Below are 18,701 nucleotides of genomic sequence, written 5' to 3'. Positions count from 1 at the left end.
TGCAAGGTGGGGGTGACTCACAGCTGAAAAAAGCTAGCGGTGGCCTGTACTGTCCCGACCTTGGTTACTGGTCTAGAACCTGAGTGACTGATTTATCATCTTCTGACGAAGAGTCTTAAAGGGAATGCATTTGTTAAAGGGAAACTGGTTAGATGAATCTAACCTTCTCATAGCTCCCTATTGTGCAGGATTCTTACCTTCATCCTCGGTGGCGTTTCCATGCAGCTTGCAGTTAAATCCTTAAGCAAGTAAGGCTGTTTGGAGCACTGAGGGCGGGACTACTGCCCCCATTGCACTGATCTACCCCTTCTAATGAATATCAGTGGAGCCGGACTGCTAAGGGGGTGGGCCGGATCAGAACACTGGGGTGGTAGTCCTGCCCCTAGTGCTACAAGCCGCCTTACAAGCCTAGAGGTTTAACTACAAACTGCACGGAAACTGCATCAAGAATGAAGGTGAGACACGTGCCTTCACCATCAGCTCCCTGTGCTCAGTAGGGACATATAAGCAGGTTAGATTTCTTTAACCTTCTTACAGTTTCCCTTTAATTTTTTTTGTTTTTAAGAATTTTTGGTGATTTTGTTTTGTTTTGTTTTTTTTCCGATTTTTACAATCTATTTTTATAAAATCCTGAAATCTTTTCAAATTTTTCTATCTGTCCGCTAAGCCTAAAAATATTCTGACACTTCCTTTTCTGTACAGAAGTTTTCATCATTCTCCTCCTTGCCATTGCAGACAGGATTACAGTAAATGATGACAGGGACATCAGTATATAGATAAGACTGGATCATGCACGGTCACAGCTTACATCTTCCTTTGTCCTGCACATTGAACTCTGCTCAGGTCTTAGAGCATGCCTAGAAATCACTAGGGTCTTCTCCCAATGTTTTTTTTTCTTCCTTCTACGTTTATACATAAGCCCCTGTCATCTTACAGCATTGTGACCGTGTTCTGTGTTTGTCTTGCAGGTCAGACTACAGCCGCATGTCCTCTACAAGTAGTAAGTATTATAGTACATATAGTATTCATATCTATATGCATATTGTGGGAATTAGCGTCACAAGTGGTAGGTACAAGCAGGCTTTGGATGCAACAAAAAAAGTTTATTGGTAACAAACCAGAAAAAAATAGTCCAGCATGAGGCTTTTACAGCAGCCCTTCAAGTTTTAAACACAAAGCAGTTGCCTTTTCAGGAACATTAACAGAATATACACACCACCGTGTAGTTATGTCCTCATTCACACCAGCAAGTCTGTAGTAGCTCTGTTGCAGGGCTTCTCTCTCCAGCTCCTGTCTGCCAGATTCACTGTGGATCAACTGACTCCCAAACACTCTCAGCAGGTTGTCTCTCCACACCTGAAGTGCCAAGTCAGAGGCTTTTAAAAAACCCAGTAAAGCCTGGACTGGAACGTGGGAACGGCCTCCCACCCACGCTACAGCCGTTCCTAGAAAGACAGCCCATTTTAGCCGCACAGCAGCTATACTAAATAGCAAAATGTCGGTAACCTATTGTTACTGACCATGAACTGCTGTCTTTCCCCCACAGTCCCAGGACCTCTGTGGCACATACATTGTAGTTCTCTTGCTATAATTCAGGTATATGGAAAGTCCGGGATGTACTAGCGGACTGGCAACCCTGACCTCCCTGGAACTTCCATACAGAGCGCAATAACCTGCTTGGCACATATCTACCTTCCACTATTTTTCCTGCTGGTTGCCTACAATATATACACTACTTTCCTCTCTGTGTTGAGGGTCTTGGATAAAATATAAAACAGTTTTATACCCAATATCACGACATATATACACATATATATATACACATTTATTTTTTTTAATCTTTTTATCTTTATTTTTATTTTTTACCAAATATGTTGTTTTTGAGTTTTCATGTTAAAGGACAACTCCGGCGGGACCCCCCCCCAAAAAAAAAAACACAGACACACACAGACACCATACTCACCATCCCTCCGGTGACGATCGCCACTCCATTCGCCCGCCGTCCGCCTCACTGTCACCTGTGTCCGCCGTCCAGCGATGTCTCTTGCTTCCGGGTCCATGAGAGAGAAAAGGCTGCCAGTGCGCTTGCGCATCGGCAGCCTTTTCATTGGCTGGAGCGCATCACATGGCTTCCAGCAAGCTCAGCCAATCAGGGCTGAGCAAGCTGGAAGCCATGTGATGCGCTCCAGCCAATGAAAAGGCTGCTGGTGCGCTTGTGCACCAGCAGCCTTTTCTCTCCCATTCACTCTCAATGAAGACGCCGAAGAGGAAGAAGACCCGGACCGCCCCCAAGCTCTGACGTCACCCGACACCAGAGAAGAGGACCGTGACGACTCTTTAACTTCCGGGGTGGGGGGTCGGGGGTCGGAAAGTGGGGGAAGGGGGCCAGACCGGGTATTTAACCACATTACAAAGTTATATAACTTTGTAATGTGTGTTAAATAAGCCAAAAAAAATTTCCGCCGGAGTTGTCCTTTAATTTTTTTTTTTCATGAAAATTGTTGGTAATTTTTGCCTTCCTCTGGATCAACACTATAGGGTAATAGGCTTAACTAGATGGACATATGTCGTTTACGGTCTTGGCCCTTGTGCTTTTACACTGGAGATGATGCATAATAATCCCTATTATGTATAAGCAGTAAAGCAGGCTTTGCTGTTTTCACTTACTAATTCCTGATAGCGTCTCTTGAGCTATGAGTGAGGGTAGAGAAAGCTACTTACAGGGACATTGTTAAAAATAACCCTGTTCATCTCAGCCTTTGTCTTTTTCCTGCTTTCCTAGTAATGATCTGCTTCATAGTCACATATGTTAGTGCTCACTAGTTAATTTTCAGCAGTCTTGTTGCTGCGGAGCTTTACAGCATGTAACCTGCCCATGAACATCTTATCCAGCTGCAGATTGGGGATGCTGTACATCGATAATGCTATCTAGTAAAATTTGAAGGTCGTCGACTATCCTTCAGCATGGTCTTGCACTGAATTGAAAGTTTTTCCATGCTAGCATGTGCATGATATAGATGAATTAAAGTCCTTTAGTAAAGCAACTCTGTACCTACAATCTGACCCCCCCCCCCAATCCGCTTGTACCTTCAGTTAGCTGCTTTTAATCCAAGATCTGTCCTGGGGTCCGTTCGGCAGGTGATGCAGTTATTGTCCTAAAAAACAACTTCTAAACTTGCAGCCCTGTGCCAAAGGGCCGTGGCCTAGATTGTGTATGCATTAGGCTGGCACAACCTCTCTGTCCTTTCTCCCCACCCTCTTCATCATTAGGAATGATCCAGGCACATTGTCTCCTATTCTCCACCTGTGTAAGCACGGCACATGGGCTGGATCGTTAAAGTGTCACTGTCGTGAATTTTTTTTTTTGCAGAAATCAATAGTCCATGCGATTTTAAGAAACTTTGTAATTGGGTTTATTATCCGAAAAATGCATTTTTATCATTAAAAAGCAGTTTGAAGCTCTCCCCCCTGTCTTCATTGTTCTCCTATGGAGAGAGCTAAAGAGAAGACCAAAACAGGACAACAAAGAGTTAATCTACAAATCCCTCACCCGTTATCTGTTCTGACCATCACCACTGACCTGTCTGAGCTCAGATTACAGCTGTCACCCAGCTCCATGCCTGTAATCCTCTGTTATCTGCTTTCTGCTGCCGGCTAACTCCCTCCTTCCTCCTCCCCCCTCCCCTCTCCCTAGAACAGACAGGGTACGTCTCCTGCAACAAGTCACAATTTTCAGATTTTTTGGAGTGGATGAAAAAGAGGAAGGAGGGGGGGGACCTGGGAAAAGGCTTTTTACATACAGATAATGGCAGATTTGGCTAATAAACCCAATTACAAAGTTTCTTAAAATCGCCTGGACTATTGATTTCTGCAAAAAAAAAAAAATACGACAGTGACTCTTTAAGGCACCTGTGCAATGTTCAGACAGGAGAAAATGTTCTAGGCACATTCCTTATGATGAAGAGGGTGGGGAGGAGGGATGGAGGGGTGGTGCAAAGTAAGGGCACAGATACTCTAAGCCCCGGCCTTTGGGCACAGGGCTGCAAGTTTAAAAGTTGTTTTTTAGGACAATAACTGCATCTCCTGCCGAACGGACCCCGGGACAGATCTTGGATTAAAAGCAGCTATCTAGAGGTACAAGCGGTTTGGGGGGGGGGTCAGATTGTGGGTACAATCGCTTTAATAAAGATCAGTCAGTCATTGGCTGCAGTGGTAACCTACCCCAGTCTGTGTTGAGATGTGCTGGCCAGGCACCATCAGATCAGCAGTGTGTGTGTGTGTGTGGGGGGGGGGGGTTTGGGGGGTGAAGGTGAGTATATTTTAGTCCGGATTTGCATCACATTTCGTACCTTCCACAAATGGCTACGTATATGATATTCGATTGCTGGCATGTCCTTGCTTGAATAAGTATGGACCCCATTTAGTTCGATGACCTGAACATAGTCCACTACTGGCTATGTTCAGGTCATTTTCTAAATGTATATGACAAGAAAGAGTGGTTTGGGACAAAACCCAAATATGCTTGAAAAAATGACCTGGACATAGTCACTAGCTGACTACAGGTCATTGAATTAAATGTATGAGTATGTGCTGATTCGATCATGAGTCATGACACATTGGCTTTTTCAGATTTCGTCAATGTATCCGTGCCTCAGAGACACAAAATGTGACCTGAGCCTGGCTTTATATTTTAATTTTTAAGCCAGTCTGGTCCCTTTGGGAAAAGTTTCTAGCATCGGATGACCCTTTAAGCTATAGCCTACAATTCTGATTGTGATCTCCCATTGGAGCCTGAACCATGACAGAACATTACAACAGCTAAGATGAGAGAGTATTCTGGATATCAGCATTATACAATAGGATAATTTACTACAATTGGGAACGTGCTATGGCCTGGGATCCTGAATTACATGACTCATACTAAAAGGAATGGAATGTCCATCTTGATCCGACTATATCGCTGTATGTATACACCGGCAGTTCTCCACTAGAATAGATTTCTCCTATGGTGAGATCCATTGCACTGACAATAGGAGCCATGCCCTGGTAAGGAGAGGAGATGACATTGATGGTGATATATAGCACCATGGTTCATGTCTGGTTTCTCTTGAATAGGAATCATTAAGGGATGTGGCGCTTACAGCAGAGCGGCTCCATTCAGCTAGTGTGCTGCAGTGCTGACAGCTATGTTTTATACAGTAGGAATTATCTTGATGCTTCCGCATTAAGTCATTCATCTGGACTGAAGAGCGATGCAGTTTTTTTTACAAAAGCTTTGCTAGCACAAGACAAAAGAAGTTTTATCCAGGCAGGTTACAGGCTGATCCCTGCAACACTGGTCAGAGTGCATACAGATTGCACAAAGAAGTGACGGGAGGGATAGAAGTCCTGACAAACCGATAGGACCACGAGATTCCAGCTGTAAATGAATCTGACTCTGCATGGCGACTCTGGCCTCATATGGGATCTATACATACCACTCCAATCAGTGGTAACATTAAAGCCACTTACGGGACAAGTGAATGACACCAATTATCCTATGACAGTGACGCCTGTCAAGGGGTGGAATATATTACCCAGCAAATGAATGGGCAGTTCTTCAAGCTGATTTGTTGAAAGCAAGAAAATGAAGTGTAAGGATTTAAGTGACATTGACATGGGATAATATGGGATGGCTAGATAACTGGGTCTTGTGGGTTGTTGCCAGTATGCAGTGGTTAGTACCTACCCAGAGAGTTCTAGAGAACAACACTTGGTGAACTGGTGAAAGGGTCAAAGACACTTAGAGCTCATTAATGCCCATAAGGGGCTGGCCAAAGATAGCCTATTTGGTCCAAACCAAAATAAATTATTTTATGCCAATCTCCTAACAATGAAGTTCCTTCTGGATATGGGAATCCTGAATTTCTTTTTAGCACCCCACATTAATGGTGTTGAGACTAATAAGGGCTGGAGCCCATCTCACCAAGGGCTCTCGACTACCTGGCCAGCCGAACATCCAGCTCTTTCACTTGATAGACTGTAATAATGTGAAGGAGTCAGATATGATTGACAGCTGGGGAGATATGCACCGCACAGTCCCCCACCTGTATCTCGGGATTCCATGTCTGATCACATATATGCAACGGCTCCCAGAAGATAATATGTAGAAACCCTTGGTTATCTTGGTTAAATAGAATAGATAGCACTATATCATTTGTGTAATTTTTCAAAGAACCAAAATCCCTTTGGAAATCTTAACAAGATAAATTGGCACCGCCGCATAGAAAATCGCTGAAAGGCTCTGCGAGGAAGTGGACAGAGAAATACCCGCTGACCATTATATTAGCTGTGCAAATAAAATGAATTGAGGACTGTCGTTACATTATACGGACAACATTGTGGACTCCTGAACAGTAAATCTATCTTCTTGAGGTCTGACACAATGGAAAAAAGACGAGAGAATGGACTGTTTCAGGTGGTTTAAATAAGACTTTTAATAATGGCGAGCTCTCTAAATGGGCCTGTTCCCTCTGCCAGCGGGTGTAGCATGGCATTAATCATGCATCTGTCTATACCGGTGCCGTACATGGCACAGATAAGAGACACTGTTCTGTCACCTAAGGAAATTAGTCACTTTCCCACAGCGCTGGAATGGCTCATGTTTTCCCTTGTTCTGGCTTCATCCTGGTGTATTGTCACTGGTAGGAGATTAGACAAGCACTCTGTTTCCGTAGCTCCTTATCATTACTACTAAATCTATTCAGCTGTGATTCCCAATAGTAAAAAATGATGAAGGATACTAAAGGAGAACCCCAGTCTGACGTAATGTTTATTCTGATTCCTTGCAACAGACATCGCCCCATGTAATCAGGGGTGGTCTTGCCATTTCTGGGGCCCCGAACGAAGTCATGTCCGCCCCCAAACCCCCCCGCAGTAGTCCTTTTATAACCCTCTAGTGTGGGCCACCTTTAAAGGCCCTATTACACCAACAGATCTGACGACAGATTATCTGCCAAAGATTTGAAGCCAAACCCAGGAGCGGACTATAAACAGAGAACAGGTCATAAAGGAATGACTGGATTTCTCCTCTTTTCAAATCCACTCCTGGGTTTGGCTTCAAATCTTTGGCAGATAATCTGTCGTCAGATCTGTTGGTGTAATAGGCCCACCCGTGTGCTCCCCCACTTGTGTATATAGCCCCCCTGTGTGCTGCCCCACTTGTATATAGCCCCCCTGTGTGCTCCCCCAGTTATATATAGACCCCCTGTGCTCTCCCATAAGTATATAGACCCCCGCTGGGTGCGCCCCCCTCCCATATAGCATTTAACACAAAAAAACAAACACACAGGCCCAATCGCCATCCCCAAAGCAGATGTAAAAAACAACTCACCTAAGTTCCTGCTCCCCCGTCAACTCTCTTCTTCTCCTGTCTAACTGGTCCCCGGCCGGTGATCTGTGGCTCAGGAAATTCGTTCCTGGCAGGTGACAGGCCGACAGCGCACGCAAGATCGCACTAGTAAAGTGCGCCAGGGCTGGTACTTCCTTCCGGCACACACTGCGTGTGCCAGGAGTACCAGCCCTGGCGCACACGGTAACTGGTGCGTGCGTTGTCGCCCTGTCACCTGCCAGGAATGAAGCCTGCCAGCCGGGGCCAAACCAGTCTCTGAGGCGAGTCCCCCTGCACACTCTGTGACCGGTCGCAAGGGGAGTCTGTGCGGGTGTGGGCCCCCCTGCGACTGCTCAGCTGCCGCTTCGGCCATGATCTCCCTGGCGGTCTTGGGCACCAGAGCGGGGTGCCGCATGGGGGCCCCCTGGATGTCGGGGGCCCCACGCAAGTGCGTGGGGTGCGTGGTGCCCAAGACTGCTACTGCATGTAATAAAGACAACGATCAGCTGAGGAGAAGCGAGTAATCCACATGTTTAAAACGCTGATGCATTGCCAATGGCTAATTAAAGAGGTACTCCGGGCAGGGTTTTTTTTTAGGGTATGGCCGGGGAAGGGGTGAAAATAGAGGCAGCCGGTCACTTACCCGGCCATACCCTAAAAATAACCCCCACCCGGAGTACCCCTTTAAAGGAGTACTTCGGTGTCAGTATATAGAAAATAATTAAGATGTTATACTTACTTTCCTCTTGCAGTGTCCCTGGGTTCCCTGCTGACCACAGATGAGCCCGTCTCTGCAGTGACAGCTGTCCTATCTTGGTCAGTGATTGGCTGAGTTGGCTGTAACTGTCGAGAAGTGTTTGCTGCAGTCAGCGGGGAACTCTGAGACATGGTAGAAGGGAGATGAGGAGGTAAGCATGACATCCCTTCTATAGCCCAATGCCAGAATACCCCTTTAAAGCAAGGGCTGCACAGACATCACTAACGATGCAGCCCCGCCCGCATGATTATTGTGCCTCATCTAGCAGATCAGCGCCTGCTTTTAGGGTCTTATTCCATAGGCCGATGGGGCCCGATCAATAATGTAAACGAGCGCCGATCTGCTAGATTGGCGCTTGTTTATTGGGCCTATTACACGGTCCGATAATCGTTTAGCGAGCGCTCCTTCTTCCTCCCGCTCCTGCGCGCAGCAGAAGCTTCGGTGCGGCCTGTCTGAGCTGACAGACCACTCAGCCAATCACTGGCTGCGGTGGTCCTGGCCACTGATTGACTGAGTGGTCTGTCAGCTAAGACAGGCCACACCGAAGTTGCTGCTGCATGCGGGACCGGGAGGAAGAAGGAGCGCAGGAAAAGAGCTGCAACATGCTTAGGTAAAGCATAGTGCTTGTGAAATCGCCAGTCGCGCACCGATATTCCACGCAACAATGCGCGGTCGGTGCCCGATGATTTTAGGTTTGAACCTAAATAAACGATCAGCCGATGACACGATCATCGGCTGATCGTTGTCTCTATTACACGGAGCGATAATCGGTCAATTATCGCTCCATGGAATAGGACCCTTACACTTGCCCATATCTAGCGGATCGGCGCCTGCCTTTACACTTGTCCATTGTACAGATCTGTCTGCTTCCAGCTCCATTGGAAGTGCCTGCAATGCTTGATAATATCATTATCATCATATATCTGAATACATGTAAGGATATCTGCGAATGCATACACCAATAACCGATAACGGTAAGGTGTACCTGTCACTGTAAAAAAAAAAAATATATATATATATATATAGACTTGTTTTACAGACATGTCAAAACTTTTGGTCACTAAGACTTTTTTTTCTCTCAGCTTTTTTTCATGTGAATGAGATAAAATCCCAATGTAAGTCATTTGGACCATCTAAGCCGCAAGCACAGAGAGTGCACACTGCTCTCCCCACTTGTTCTAGCGATTGGTCAGGGTCCGAACTTTTCAAAACTTTATGTCTCTACAAAAGTGACAGGTACATCTTATATTCAGATATACAATTATGATACGCGATAAGTATTGCAGCTAAAACGTAATTCTGCTCTTAATAAAAGAAACCAGCGTAGTCTCCCGTTTGCATTTGCGTCTGTTATAACAAAGCTGTCTACTGCCAAATAAACTGCTTATCTGATGGATTTTTCATCGCTGTGGACCATTGATACCAAATCCTATTTCTCTCTACATCATGCAAATCCTATTGAATCTCAGAATCATTCCCTAGTGTGTTGCTTGGCAGCTTTTTGTGTTATATAGAGAATATTGTTGCGCGTTAGAGCTTTATCACAGCTGTTTATACCATTCATAGTCAAAGCCGAGGAGTTACTTTTGGTCGCCTCTTTTAAAGGGATGTTATTGAAAAGCCATTTAAGCGCTGTGGCAATGGATGGATGTATCCTCAGGAAGCGGAGGGCGGCTTCCTTCTTTGATGTTAAGAGAAGTATTCAATCAATCTTTTTACCAGGACCCGTGTACAGTATTAATCAAAGGGACGGAAGGGTTGTACTGTGTCAGAAGCTATGCTTTGTAGTCTCCTAAACCAGTGTTTGAGATACTTTTTATTTTAGTACATATTCCATTCTTTACAGTGGACACTAAGCCCAGACAAGCCGTGAAACCAGAATGACTCGGCTGACCAAGGGCTTTTGCTTAGGGTCCTGTTAGGCAAATCGACTTTCATTTCCTCCGATTAACAATCAGCGATGCAAACAAGTGCCTTTGGGAGTGACCTGACGCCATAATACTCAGGACAATAATCGTTAGTTACAATCGTAAATATTATAGATCGTATATTCTGGTGTGTGGACGATCATAATTATGAGCGAACGATGTGTACTGTACATACACTGAAAGATTTGTGATCAATTAAGAATGATTTTATGGTCAGATGAAAAGATTTGATCAACCCCCCCCCCCCCCCCCCCCTAAATTAAATTAAAGGGGTAGTTTGAGTTTAAACACATATTCCTTATCCACAAGATTATAGGTAAGTGTTAGATCAGACGGTGGTGGGCATTGGTTCAACCACTGGGACTTCTGTGATCTCGAGAACAAGGCTCCAGCTCTTTGTTTTAATGAAAGTGATGAGTCAGACACGTGCTCCGCTACTCCATTAATTCTTTGAGGAGTCTGAGATAACTGAGTAGTGTTCATCCTTCTCTGGCGTCTCCATAGACAATAAATAAAGCAACAGCGTGCATGCAAGACATGCTGCTTTGGTTAGAACATTGGGACCCTTTTCTTGAGATCTGACACCGTGGATAGGGGTGTTTTTGCTCCGAATACCCTTTTAATAAGTTATATGTAACCTGATAAATACCACAGCTCCTCAATTTAACCAACAAGTAGTATTATAGTCAGTAAAAAAGTTTTATCATGCAAAAATTACAGAAATTTCCCATTGAAAGATTTTTACAAATGCAAAAAAAAAAATTCTGTTGGCTACTTTTTTACGTTCACATATTTTCCATTGGTGAACACCAGCCGCAAAGATTGTTTTGCGCCAAGCAACATGTTGCAGCTGAATATATAATTTATTTAATTTTGTCTATGGTTCCTTTTTTATAGTCCAGCAGCATATGTGTTGTATCGGCACAAAGCGTTATGTGAACAGGCTTCAAAGATTTGCACTCAACAATGAACTTGTCAGAGTCCAATGTAGTTGACAGGAATCCCCCTCGGCCCCTGTCACGTCTATCCTTTTAAAAGCAAAGAAGTCACTTTACTGCAGGTGGGAAAATAAAACCTAAGAGGAGCTTCTGTGATATTGTGGAGTGTACAGTACTTTACTTAACAAGCCGATTAGCTCTACCGGCTCTTTTTCTTGGCACAAGCTTCGGCTTTTCCACCGCTCAACAAAAGCAGATTTTCTCTGCTGTCTGTGTAACTCTAGCCCCTAATGATGGCTTTGTACAGTTCTCCGGTGGTCTTCTGAAGCTATTTGTTTTACCATCTAGCATTGAAGACACCATTAGATGTTCCCTCTGAATACTAATGCCGGTGACGGATCTCACAAAGCTCCCGATTCTCTCCCCTCGTGACTTTCAATGAGTTCATCAGTGATCCAGAGACAAGAGAGCGGGATGAGAATACCTTGTCTCCAGATACAGAGCTCACACCTCTGAGACATCTCAATCTTCTGAAGACACCAGACATGAAGGATATTTCCACAACCATTAGAAAGTCTTAGTAGACAGAATTTGCCTGTTTGAAATAGGATTTGGAAAAGATTGCATAACTAAGTGTTCTTCTCAGCGGGGACAAAGATCCACTTTTATGCTCCTCCTCGCTGTATTTTCGATCTCGGAATGCTGACGTGTATACATGGATTTGTGGTTTAGAAGCCCAGTCATCAGCTTGGCCAAATGTTGCTTCTGGCCTGAGGGCCGTATTTTCCCCTACCATGCCGACTGACTTGGTTGCCAAATTAAGTGTTATCCCAAAAACTTTTTTTAATAGTTTTTTTTGCGGGGTGAAAAATCAACTTTATGTAGGTCAATTTGGAGTTGTTAAAAAAAAAAAAAAAAAAAAAAACATTTTTGGGGGGTCTGTTGTCCTTTTTGTCGTCCTTCTTTTTTTCCCCCTCCCTCAATAATCAGCATGATCGAGGCTTGACAATTTTTTAAGCAGTTCCTGGCACGTACACCCCGCTTGTGTTTTGTGAATTTTTTCACTTCGTATGTTGCTGTGGTAAATGCGATAGAAAAACAACACCAAAGTATTAAAACCCTCCAGAAAAGAAGACTGCAGGTTTTTTGTTTTTCCTGTATTCTTAGAATTTGTGTGTTTTGGCACAATATTGGCCATAAAATTTAATTATGAATATCTGTGTCTAAAGTACAGCTGTTTTTGTTGCCTATCACCAGAGCAGTTTAACCCCTTTATGACTGTCCAATGTATTTATACTCTGGCTTTTAGAATCTGCTTGGTACACTGTGCGGGGCCGAATGCCGTCTGCAGCCGACTGCCACCATTAATGACCGACATAAGGAATCCAACTGATGCCGGTCATTTACCCCCCTAAATGCTGTACTTAAAAAGGAAAAACTAAAAATTTGCAGTCTTAAATGAGGCTATGAAAAACTGAGCTCTGGGTAGCAAAGACTGGTGTTTTGTGTTTTTTTTTTTTGTTTTTTTTTTGTGTGTTTTAGGTATTTTTTTTTTTTTTTATATAAAAGTGTGTGTGTAAAGGGCTATTTTTCCAATAAATTCAGAAGGACACAGCACTTTACATAGTTTTGCCAATTTTGGTCCCTGTTTCCATTAGGGCTCACAATTTAAATTCACATATCTGTATGTTTTGGGTGGAAACCAGAGGAAACTCACACAAACACAGAGAGAATATACAAATTTTTGCATATGTTTCGGGGATTTTGAACCCGATGCAAGGCTACAGTGCTTAACCACGTGACCACTGTTCTGCCATAAAGTGACTATGGGCTTCATTATACTAAAATGTGCTGGATAAGGATGTTCTGTATAATATAATAAAGGAATAATTTTTCCAGCAGAAAATGTTTATTTAATTTTCCAATGAAATTATTGGACAGGGCGGCCCCTTGAAGTCATCAAGAATATTCAGTCTTTGGATGTCAAGGGAAAACAAATTAATTCTGTTTTCATTCATGTTTGCTGCAGCAGAGGATAAATCATGCAACAATAGCCCAAAGTCACGCTGTATGGGAAGTAAGCCAGTATATTCATTATTGAGATACCATGAGATTGTACTCACTATGTTTTATTATGTATTAATTTCAGCCAAAAATTCAAATATTTTTTATTTTATGGGATAAATTTTAATTTGTGAAAACAGATCATAAAATACCTATAATTTTTCTATCTCACTAGGTGAGCTCTCTGTAGATGACGTCCAGGACCCATTCCTTGTCAGCATCCATATTATCGCAGACCCTGGTGAATCCCGATGCCTTCAAGGAGCTATCGATAAGATCCTAGCATGGATCCACCCCGACCTGCAGTTATTCCGCGTCTCTGAAAGACGGACCACCAAGAAAAAGAAGCAGAAGCAGACCATTACCTCTCAGCCCGCTCTTGCGGTCATTCTGTTTTTGCAGGAGGAATATGGGGAAGATCAGATCTTGCACATTCACGAATGCTTCCAAAAACCACCATGGCAGTTCCATCACACAGAGCGGGTACATGGCAAATTCCTCCCCTATATGCCGTGTAATCAAGACTTTTTCACTTTGGCCAGTGGGACTCCACTATGGGCCATCAGACAGGTGCATTATGGGAAGGAGATTATCCGCTTTACTATATATTGCAGTTACGAGAACTTCTCAGACATGATGAAGATGTATGAGCTTATCCTGAAAAAATCAGTGTGGAAGAAAAAGGCAGATTTTTGTGTGTTTCCAATTTACTCTAATATGGATATAGATATAGAGTTTTCTTTAAAGAGGCTACTGAAGGGCCAAACTCCTGTGCCCTTGGACTCGTCCTTACTGGAGTTCAGAGTGAAGGACTTTGGACAGCTGGTTCCTCTCTTGCCCAATCAGTGCAGTCCCATCAGTGAGGGCAGATGGCAGACCGAAGATCATGATGGCAATAAAATATTATTGCAGGTTAGTATTGATCCTTTCATTTGACCAAGACTTGGACTCCGGTAACATCCATCAAGACTACAGATGAGAGCTACTCAATCATGTTCAAGTCAGAATGCTCAGCATTTGCATACCAGTGGCTGACAAAGTTGGATGCAGCCTATGGCGGTATCTATGTTCTCCCGGACTCCCTAGGGCTGCATCCAACTTCGTCAGCCACTGGTATGCAAATGCAAAACAATCCGACTTGAACATGCTCAAGTAGCTCTCGCCTCTAATCTAGCCTGATTTATACTTTGTCTATGGGACACATAAAGGCATACGTACAGTACACAGGGGTCTAAGGGAATGGTGGGCTACATATGCAGGGCTGGCGTCAGCACAGGGCTTACCTGGGCAAGTGCCGGGGCCCACAGAGCCTTTAGGGGCCCAGAGAGGGAGAAAGGCCCAATGTTCTAATGTTCAGCCCGCTCACTGTAGTGCAGGACGAGTGCTGAATATCAGAAGACACAGGAGACGAAGCAGGACCTGCACAGAGAGAGGGTGAAGGATCTGATCACATGATCCAAAGGTCCTCATATTTATGGTGTGGACAGCAGCCAGACAGGAAGAGGTAGAAGACTGAGCTGTAAGTGCTGTGTCAGTGTCTGAGTGTGTCAGTCTGTCAATCAGTGTGAGTGTTTGTCAGTCAGTGTCAATGAGTGAGTCAGTAAGTCAGTGTCAATCAGGCAGTGTCTGTGTCATGTGTGTTTGTGTATGTTAGTGGAGTCTCAAGTCATTGTGCATAGTGTGTGGATGATGGGTGCATAGTGGATGGATGAGGGGCCCACTGAGGTTCTGTCGCCCAAGGGCCCAAAAAACCCGGAGCCGACCCTGTACATATGTCTGATATCTTATCTTCAACTCATATAACATTAGGTGGGAATGTCTACATTGAGGCTTTCATATCTGAGGGTCACATGAATCAGTGAAAATCACCTATACGGGTCAAGCTTGTCTCAATGGCAAGTGTGCATAGTATAAGAATCATAGTATATATATATATATATATATATATATATATATATATATATATATATATATATATATGTCATTAAAAGGGAAACCTTGCATACTGGAAATCGTTTTCTGCACAATCTTTACAGCACCCCTACAAATATGATTAGATAGATGTGTATGGTATATACTATTTTGTAGACATATTTTGCTTTCAGCAATTGTAGACTATGACAAATCCACCTGTTGAATGTATTAAGCAGAAAATAGTTTAACCAGGTTGAGAAGATATTTGAAATGTGCTAAATATATTGACAGCCCACTGCTTGGAATAAGAAGGATTTTTCCTAGCAGGTACCTGTCATATCCTGTAAGTGACCGAATGCTGGAAGATTTTATGGCCTGGATAGATCCACCCCAATCCTAATATAGTAATTTGTTTGAATGGAGCTTTTATAGAAAAGCATACTAATATAGGACCTGTCCCCTCTCCTTGCCAGTTTTTTTTTTGTATTTCCCATGAAATAATAATTCTAGAACATCATCTCTTTAATTATAGCTCTATGTGTTATTCCTCTGTTATTCTTACTAGATGTGCATGAGTAAATAGTCATGAAGGTGTTACCAGTGGGGGCATTGGTCAAACCAAGTTATAAGTGCCCAAAACCATAAGACCACTAAAAAGTAACTGGTATAGAAGAACAAGCCCACACATTGTTGCATCGACATATTGGATTGCAACAATTGGAATAATGGGGCGGCGGGATTCTGTATCCTGAAGACCACAACTAAAGGGTTTAAAATAGCAGGAAACATGTCTCGGTTCTGTAGAGATTCTATTTTATAGGATAGGTGTACACTAGATAGACCGGTATTGCTGCTCTCCCCATCTCTAGTAACTCATAGTACATAGTACATCTCTGCTGTTGATGGACAGCACCACCTGCTGGAAGAGTCATGTTATGACAATGCGATTTATAAAACATTGAAGAACAAAGAACATGTGTAGCAGATGGCTCACTTTCACATTTTATATTTTTGAGTTAGGAAAAACTAATTTAAATGGGCAATATTATGCATTTTGGTGACTTTTTGTCACCCAGTAATCTTGTGTATTAAATTATACATATACCTGGCAGAGCAGCGTACCACCAATGCCGGGCACCATATGTATTTAAATTTATAAAGTTTCAATGACAACAGACATTTTTCCCCTTTATGCCTAAGCTTTTTTTTCTCCAAGCAATATGCAAAAGAAAAAATACATATATAATTTTATATATATAGTCTAAAAACGGAACAGGTCGCTCAGTTACTAGTAGCATGACTACCATGGGTTTCATCACCAAAATCTCACAATACTCCTATATGGTACTTCTGTCGGTATAGTCAGAGATACACCTCCTGCACATATACTGCTCCATAACATCGACTTACTATTCCGATATCTGGGGTCTGCTGCAGGGTTTTGGGTTGTCACCCAGGTTTACTAGAAGCAGACATGTCTGGCTGAATAAAGTATTAAATGCCAGCTTACAAGTCATTGGGCAATGTGTTACTCATTGGTTTACACTGGGGTAAAAAGTTAAAATCCAACCTTGGTAGCAATATGTGTTTTGATCTTATTAAATGTCTTTTCCTTCCACCCTCCTAAGACAAACTGATAGGTTATTGGGATGTTATATTGTGTGTTTCAGGAATGGCACCATTAGATTGGGTACATGAATGAATGAGGTGACTACAATCAGGTGTATCCCTTCTGTTGTAGTAAAATTCATATTACCACCTGTAGAACTTGAGCCTTTAGTAAACCTAGCTGACAGATCTAGACATCTCTATTATCCAACAGTTATTACTGAATACATCTTTCTTATGTTTACTTGGAATAAATCACTAAACCCTATTATCTTGTAGCAGGTTCATCGCCTGACCAGAAAGTCAATCTGGAAACATCAGAGGTATTTATCTAGGAACTCAGCTGGGACGACACCATATATAAACCTGGTCCACCACAATTATAAAAGCAAATATGACAAAAACCTGACGCACCCGAGCAACGGAAAAGTGCCAGGACTTGGAATATCTCATCAAAACTTACCTGAAAACCCAGTAGACGTTACCCCAGGTTCTAAGAGCCTCCCACAGTGGTTTCAGAGAAGCAAGTCCTTGGTGTGTCTCCCAACACTGAACTCCTTCCCATCATGTGAGTCTTTCCCATTCAGCGAGCCCCTTCATTTATATCAGCGGGACCCTCATTCATCTGTATGGAGGAGCAGTCCAAGGATCAATATTGATGACCTGGAGGGGGCACAAGAGACTGATGTGGACACAGGAATGAAGCTTTCAAGTTCAGACCTCTCCGTCGTATCGGCCTATTCACCCCTAGATGGACTCTCTAGTGACTTGGAGGCTTCCCTGCCTTCACCTGGAGACTCTAATCCTGAGAAATCGTCTTCGAGGAATAAGCTCTGTGAGCTTTCATATGAGTCACTCCATTCTGTTTCTGAAAGATCTTCCTGTTCTTTGGCATCTTCAGTGTTCCCTGGCGTTTCAGGCTGCAATTCCCTGACTGAATCCCAGAAAGACCTTGAAGGTCATTACCAAAATAACATGGAGCTCACCAAGCACCCAGTCAATGCAGAGACCTTCGAAGAAGAAGAATTTTATATCTGATCTTTTGAGTCTACCATTGGTTAATGTGGTTCATCTTACGACGTGTCACGTCATAGGATCAGACACTTGCCTTGAGGACTTTTTACCTGTGAATAAATGCTAACAAGAGACTTACAGTTTTTGGTTTAGTAGTGTAACCCTTGGTAAACCTCTAAGATAATGATAAATAGCAACCCTTCATCTAATGTTATTGGAACTGCTCCCTATACAAAGAGTGACCCCATGGGAAGATTCAGGACCGTCTGTAAATTTTTGACTTTTTCATCGAAACCTGGAATGTTGTCCACAAGAAATCCTCTTTTTCATCTGGTCTGCTATCCCAGACAGGTTTACATTCACTTATTAAAAGCACTTTCTACCTGGACCTCAGTGAGTCCTATTACATATGTAAAGGTATCGATCATGTCCCCACCTCTTCACTTCTTTCCTCCAGACTATACAGATAATCACCCCCCCCTCACAATGTGATCATTAGGGGTGAGCGAACCGGCCGAGGTTTGGGTTCGTATAAACCTGAACTAACGGCTTCTGATTCCCGCTGTCTGTCCGCTCCGTGGAGAGGGTGGATACAGCCATAGGCTGTATCCCAGTTTTCTAGGCGGTCCTCAGGCTGTATCCACCCTCTCCACAGAGCGGGCAGACAACGGGAATCAGAAGCCGAGAGTTCAGGTTCATACGAACCCGAACCTCGGCTGGTTCGCTCATCCCTAGTGATCGTAGAGGGGAAAAGCCCTAAGCAATTTAACACTGATCTCATTAATCAGTGTATTGTAAGTACACTGCAGTGATCTCTATGAGAGATCACTGCAGTAATAATAAAAGTCCCCCAGGGGGACTAAAAGTTAAATAAAATTAAAAAAAAAAAAAATTTTCATCAATAAAAAAATCCTCTCCCCTAATAAAAGTCAGAATCAGCCCCCTTTTCCTATTTTATAAATAAACATACATATTGAGTATCGCTGCATGCGTAATTGCTGTGAACTATTAAATTATCATATTCCTGACCTTGCACGGTAAACGGCTTAAGCGCAAAAACCCGCCAAAGTGCAAAATTGAGGATTTTTGGTCACATCAAATCTAGAAAA

At 43.2% G+C, this 18,701-nt stretch overlaps 1 protein-coding gene across 3 annotated transcripts in view; it reads left to right on the top strand.

Annotated features, from left to right (window-relative positions):
- The window catches only part of FAM124A (family with sequence similarity 124 member A), a 36,782-nt gene extending 18,802 nt beyond the window's left edge, over nt 1-17,980 (top strand). The window contains exons 2-4 of one of the 3 annotated variants that reach the window (XM_069972114.1): nt 969-1,000; nt 13,232-13,968; nt 16,861-17,980. In XM_069972114.1, coding sequence (XP_069828215.1) covers nt 969-1,000; nt 13,232-13,968; nt 16,861-17,616 — 1,525 coding nt within the window. In that variant the 3' untranslated portion in view covers nt 17,617-17,980. Of the gene's footprint in view, nt 1-968; nt 1,001-13,034; nt 13,070-13,231; nt 13,969-16,857 lie in introns of those variants that run through there. The other 2 variants (XM_069972113.1, XM_069972115.1) reach the window with 2 other exon arrangements.
- Nucleotides 17,981-18,701: the final 721 nt, after the last annotated feature.

Source organism: Dendropsophus ebraccatus, chromosome 5, assembly GCF_027789765.1.
Source record: "Dendropsophus ebraccatus isolate aDenEbr1 chromosome 5, aDenEbr1.pat, whole genome shotgun sequence".
In the NCBI taxonomy this organism is placed as follows: domain Eukaryota; kingdom Metazoa; phylum Chordata; class Amphibia; order Anura; family Hylidae; genus Dendropsophus; species Dendropsophus ebraccatus.
Note: the sequence above shows the minus strand (reverse complement) of the source record. Positions and strands in the feature narration are given on the sequence as shown.